The sequence below is a fragment of the Danio aesculapii genome, chromosome 1 (assembly GCF_903798145.1).
Source record: "Danio aesculapii chromosome 1, fDanAes4.1, whole genome shotgun sequence".
NCBI classification, from domain to species: Eukaryota; Metazoa; Chordata; class Actinopteri; order Cypriniformes; family Danionidae; genus Danio; species Danio aesculapii.
In genome coordinates this window covers 20,897,709-20,903,866 of record NC_079435.1, presented here as the reverse complement: position 1 = coordinate 20,903,866, position 6,158 = coordinate 20,897,709, and the positions used below count along the sequence as shown (strand labels likewise).

Genomic DNA, 6,158 nt, shown 5'->3' with positions numbered 1-6,158 from the left:
GTGTTTATGTAGGTTATATGTTTTATTGCATAAGACCAGATGTTCAAACTGAAATTGTGAAAATCCATTACAAAACATCGAGTTGTTCCCAGATGGCACCCATATAACATTGATGACCTTAATAAATTGATCAAATGTCAGTATTTACTTGCATTTTTAGCTTCAGGCTGAGTTCCATCATTTCTGCCTCATCATTTTGCCAGCTGGAAGGACATCCACTGCGTAAAACATATGCTGGATAAATTGGTGGTTCATTCCGCTGTGGCGACCCCAGATTAATAAAGGGACTAAACCGAAAAGAAAATGAATGAATGAAACTGAGATCACAAATCAAAATCCTTTCTGAAACTAATAAGTAAGGGTGTTTCTTAAAATATATACATTTATGGATGCAAAATTTAGCCAGAAAAAGCAATAAATTAATAATAAATTTACAATGAGAAGAATCTAAGTTCAGAGAGTAACCAAAGTATACAGTTTTGGGGGAAAAACTTTACAGTAAGTACACTCCCAAAATAAATGATCTAGTGTTTCCTCATAATGAGTACAAAATGAACATTTATTGTTTATTTAGTGTAAAATGAACAATATTCTTATTAAATTTAGCTAGTTTGGTATTTATTGGTAGGGATTATGATAGATTTTGATTGAGACTTCGACAGCTTTATTAAAAATATTAAAAATATTTTTTCAGAAGAAGCCAAAACTGTTTCCAATCTATGTCACCAAATATCTTATTCCAAAAACCTATGAGCAAGCAGGTAAAGAGACCCGAGAACTATTTTTAACTAGCAAATATCTTTGTTTGACATAGAAGTGAGAAGAGTTTGGTCAACAAATAGGTTTGTGTTGTAAAAAATAAAGAATCTAAAGAACCTTCAGGGCCAGATTTGACTACAGTTATAACAAAATCAGGCCTTGCTCCAAAAACAAAGACATATTATTTGGGGGGAACTGAAAAAGAAAACTGATGCATAAATTCTTCATATGAGAAAAGGACAACGCAGTCATCTTAGCCTACAAGTTTGATGAATGTAATCCCACACTGTAAAAAAAATCCTGGTTGCCTTAAATTTTTAAGTCAAATCAAATTAACTTTATGAGTCCATTGAACTTACATTATGTTAATCTGACTAAAAACAGCTCGTATATAAAATTAAATTAGAACTTGATTAACTTTAATAAGTTACAATGACTTAAAAACATATGTCAGGACTAATTGATCATCTATTTTTTACAGTGCAGTAAACACAACCTTCCCCTAACGTTCCCATGTGGTTCCCGTTTGGTTATCTTTTGGGAACCAAATAAGAACGTTGTGGGAACGTTATGTGTTTGCTGAGATATGCCATTTTTGTGCATTAAAATAACAAAAAATAATTTCCTGGGAAAATTTCAGACCATTTTATCCCCAAAAGAGATGCCTTTCGAGAGACACAGGTTAATGTGACAAACTCCACCCCTTTTTTAAAGTTGTGATTTGGGTCGTCAGCCCCGCCCATGATGACACCCAGAGAAGGGGAGCAGCCAGGACCATAGACAGGATGACAAGCCTCTGTATCTCCATTTGCCGTAATGATTCAGTCATGCAGTTCCTCGTATCTCCTGTAGATGGAAGTCTGCATCAAATAATCCTTCCTTGGCGAAAGAGCAGCACCTTTTTTATAGCGTAAACGAAACTTCTTTTGACAAGAAAGAAAACTGAAAGCCAGATTGGGTCTGTACTATTTACACGATGTGCTCTTCATTTAAAAGTGAGTTGTATCTTATTTTTTTGCATCAGTTTGACAGAATTGGTTTTATTATATTAATATGTGCACTGAAAATAATACATTGTGCTTATTAAAGCGCTTAATGAATGTATATCCAATGTTTTGAGTGATACTTAATCGATAGAGACGTATTTTGGTAGGTCAGGTACATGTTTTCCACTACATTCATTCTTCCACGCCAAAATTCATCCCTCCACGGCTACATTACAGCTTCTCATTGAAAACATTTTAGTTTTTCAATAGCGGGTAATAATCGCACCAAAACGTATTAAAAGGTAAGTGAATTAAAACAGAGCGAACTTTTCTGTAACCGCAGTTGTGCTGTGCGTCATTTGTTTAACCCTTTAATGCTGACTGACTGACACACTGACAGGTGCATATCAAGCGTGAGGCCAGCAAACACGACGTATAGCCGTTTCACTTTACTTCAGGACGCATTAATATCGCTCTGTAGGTCTATTAGACGAGGCTGAAATAAATGCTGGAGACATAAACGCACTAAATTGCACTTCAGCAGCATTTTTGAGATCGCACAAGAAGATATTTAAGGCTTATATTTGAGGGGGCGTGCCAGAAGTTTTGTGCACGAGCAGAGGATATCAGCGCGCAAGCAGAGAACCGCATGCTGTAGGCTATTACATAAATGCGATCTCGACTTCTAATACTGCGCTCACGACATTTATCATTGAAATAACGCCACAGGTAGTTGGTAGATCTGTGTAAAAAAGGCCTGCCGCCACAGCTGGAAAAAATCCTAGAGGAAACACTGAGGTAGATAAAGTTTGATTTAAAGCAGTTGTATGAAGTAGGCCTAATTGATAAATTAGGAACACTAGCAAAACAAAAATATATGCAAAGTGTTTTTAGCATCAGGCTTAAGGGTGTAGTTCGCCCATAAATTAATATTCTGTCATAATTTACTCTCTTCATATGTTCCAAACCTGTCTGAGTTTCCTGTTGGTCACAGAATAAGATGTTTTGAAGAAAGCTAAAAACCTGTAACTATTGACTTGACAATAGTATTTGTTTTTCCTACTACAGATGTCAATGGTTAAAGGCAGGGTGCGAATTACATGTGGGTTGGGGGTTCAAACCCCCCTAATTAACACCTGATCCCCGCTGAAGGACATCAAAACAAGATGTATAGGGGTGTTCTGAAATAGTTTGCTCTGATCTGTATCTTAAATAATATTAATAATTAAAATATATAGAAAACTTAAATATACATTTGACCACCCCTATAATGGTTCATATAATTGTAATGGGTGTTTGCGCCAAAAATATTAATTCATCGGTTTGATATCAGCAAATCTAGAGCACCAACAGACCGAGTAAGAGTTCACAAAACATGTTTCTTGTAAAATAGGCATTTGTAATGTAGGTGTTCGTAAAACTACATGCATAGTTAGTATTTCATTATACACTTGCTCGCACATGGAAGTTAAACAGTAAAATAAAAAAAATGTGCAGTATTTCATGGTCATCCATTAATAGGTTTGTTTAATATCACAAATGCAATTGAGAACTACTCAATATCTCTCAAAACACTAAACATAATTACAAGATTGATTAATAAATTAGATGTTATTGAATTAAACATATACATTTGGTTTATTGAGTCATTTTTCTGAACATAATCAAAAAACGTGAAACGACATAATCACCCAATCGTCAGTGAATAATTTGCACCCTGGTTAAAGAATTTCAGCTTCATAATATCTTCCTTTGTGTTAAACAGGAGAAACTTAAAGATTTATAAACCACTTGAGTGTGCGTAAGTGGTGCGGGAATTTTCATTGTTGGGTGAATTGTCTCTTTAGAACTTAGATTTAGCTTGATCAGGTTCTCAAAGGTTGCATGAAAGAGAACAACCAAATTATTTCCCTAATAACTTTTCTGTTAATTCCATCTAATGGAGTTTTGAAAGTGTTGTTTTAGTTTTATATTTAAAATCTGATCCACTCTTCATCTGTCACTGAAAAAAACGAAAATAAATGAATAATGACGTAATATTCATCTATTATCATCATCTTATGAATCATATTTTGAATGTATAACAAGAGAAACAGTTCTGACATGACTTTCTTTATAGATTTGGAGGACGTTTCTCCTGGACCATCACCAACACCCTCAAAGTCTTGGATCTTTTCTTTCTCAAAAGATCTACTTGTGTTTTGTGTTGTTGTCGCAGTTCTTGCATTTGGGATTCAGGTATGCTGATGTTTATATTTCGACCTTTATACCGCTCTGAGCTGATTATTTTTAAAACGTGGATAAATGTCATAAAATTTGTTATATAAATCACTTATAGATCAACCATAGCGATCAACAAATACAAGACTTTGACGAGACAGGTATTTCTATCATTTTCATGCATTAACATATTAAAACATACCAAAACGTAAGCTATATGAGTGTATGTCAGTGTCATCAAGTGTTTGTACATTTAAATATATCCGTAAAAATGTTATCATACTTGCTTATCTACAGTGCAAAATCCTGGCGATCCGCTCCGGATACTTTTGGTTGGAAAAACAGGTGTGGGAAAGAGCGCAACAGGCAACACCATCATTGGACAAAAAGTTTTTAAGTCAGAGATTTCATCTTCCTCTGTGACTGCACATTGTGAAAAGTTTCACACAGTAATTAACGGCAGAAAAGTGTCCGTCATTGACTCTCCGGGTCTGTTTGACACCAGCTTACCTGTGGATGAAGTGGTCAACAGAATTAAACTCTGCATTCCTCTCTCAGCTCCAGGTCCACATGTGTTTTTAGTTGTGATTCAGCTTGGCAGATTTACTGATGAAGAAGAAGAAGCTGTGAGAATCATCCAAGCAGCCTTTGGTGAGGAATCCTCCATATACACCATGGCTCTGTTCACTCATGGAGATCGATTAGAGGGGAAAAACATTCACTCATTTGTGCGGGACAGTCCAAAACTGCTCAGCTTCATCAGAACCTGCAAAGGACGCTACCACGTGTTCAACAATAAAGAGAAAAAAACAGAGCAGGTCATTCAGCTGCTTGAGCAGATTGATAAAATGGTGACTGGAAATGGTGGTCAACACTACACCAGTGAGATGCTGGAAAAGGTAGAGAAAGCGATTGAGAAAGAGAAACGGCGTATCCTGAAGGAGATGGAGGAACAGAGACTGAAGGAGATCGCAGCTCTGAGGGAACAACTTGAAGATGAGGCCTATGAAAAAGCACTGCAAACGCTAAACAGTAAATATGAGCAGGTGGCAAGATACAAAGCAGAAATTGACTTCCCAGCAATACTCCATGTGGTCACCACTTTGATTAACGCATTAAGCAAATTCTTTTTTTGAGCAGCACAAATGCTGACCTAAATGTGGCTATGAAAAAAAGAGGACGATTTTTAAAATCATCTATTTTATAAAGGTTGACAAATTAAGTACAAGCTTACTGTTCATCCTGGTGAACTTGAAATATGAAAGTTTAATAATATGGTGGGGAAATGAAGGTCCAAACCTAAAGCTATATAAGCTCTAATAAATCAGTGCAGCAGTGGTGTTCTATATGCACTGTATTTAAGATTTTTTATTTGTGTATGATAGAAATACACCGTGGGATCCTTTGGCATAGACTTAAAATGGGCTGATAAGGGTGTTTAGCAATGTCGGTACGTATAGCCTGAACAGTAAAATGTATTATAAATAAAACAATAGAAATATAGTTAAGCTAACAGTGATGCAAAAAACTGTAGTTCTCTGTGGTAGAAATCAACATTGCTGACTCTAAACAGCAAGCAACCAGGTTCATAATTTTTCTTGGTTACAAACACATTTTGAAGACGTGTTTGGATGTGTTGTGAGAATTTGTGTGTGTGCTTGTTGTCAAACGAAGATGTTTTCTTAGTTTGTTAGTCTTTTTTCTATTTGCATCTGTTTGTCTCACTTGCAGCATGTTTGAGCTTTTTCAGCCACCATAGTTCTCGAATCAGTGGTAAACTGGGCGATTTAATAAATTAACAAATCAAAGAATGACTTTCAGAATTTATTTTGAAAGTATGATTTACAGGTCTATAATTTTTAAGTCTGCCCCAGAGTTACATTTACACTTCGACAAATTTATATGGTGTTCTTTTACCACAGAAAATGTTGTATCTTTACAGTCAAACCATAACCAACATCCAAACAAGTTCCCCAATAATTACAAAGTTTATAACTGCTTTGTTGTTAGGACATATGTTTAAAAGTCATATTTTAGGCTGGCATATTTTAAAGTGCTCCTCAATCTCACAATGAAATGACCAATCAGATTACAGTAGGCGAAGATTACAATTTACAGGCTGCAGATTTCAAGATTGCAGGAAATCCACAGAGATCAAGGTAAGACTTACGTAGAAATATACTTACAACAATC

General features: G+C 35.5%; 1 protein-coding gene across 1 annotated transcript; it reads left to right on the top strand.

Moving 5' to 3' along the window:
- Positions 1 to 1,677: 1,677 nt before the first annotated feature.
- Positions 1,678 to 5,776, top strand: zgc:152658 (uncharacterized protein LOC767632 homolog). Its single transcript, XM_056457173.1, has 4 exons — positions 1,678 to 1,754; positions 3,865 to 3,983; positions 4,084 to 4,126; positions 4,263 to 5,776. The coding sequence occupies exons 1-4, from the start codon at positions 1,736 to 1,738 to the stop codon at positions 5,099 to 5,101; spliced, it is 1,020 nt and encodes a 339-aa protein (XP_056313148.1). The 5' UTR covers positions 1,678 to 1,735; the 3' UTR covers positions 5,102 to 5,776.
- The last annotated feature ends 382 nt before the right edge of the window (positions 5,777 to 6,158 follow it).

What these genes read in the sequence shown, in the direction of transcription:
- zgc:152658 (XM_056457173.1), top strand. An exon ending in TTCTTGCATTTGGGATTCAG is followed by an intron (nt 3,984 to 4,083) that starts GTATGCTGATGT and finishes AATCACTTATAG; the next exon opens with ATCAACCATAGCGATCAACA. An exon ending in ACAAGACTTTGACGAGACAG is followed by an intron (nt 4,127 to 4,262) that starts GTATTTCTATCA and finishes GCTTATCTACAG; the next exon opens with TGCAAAATCCTGGCGATCCG.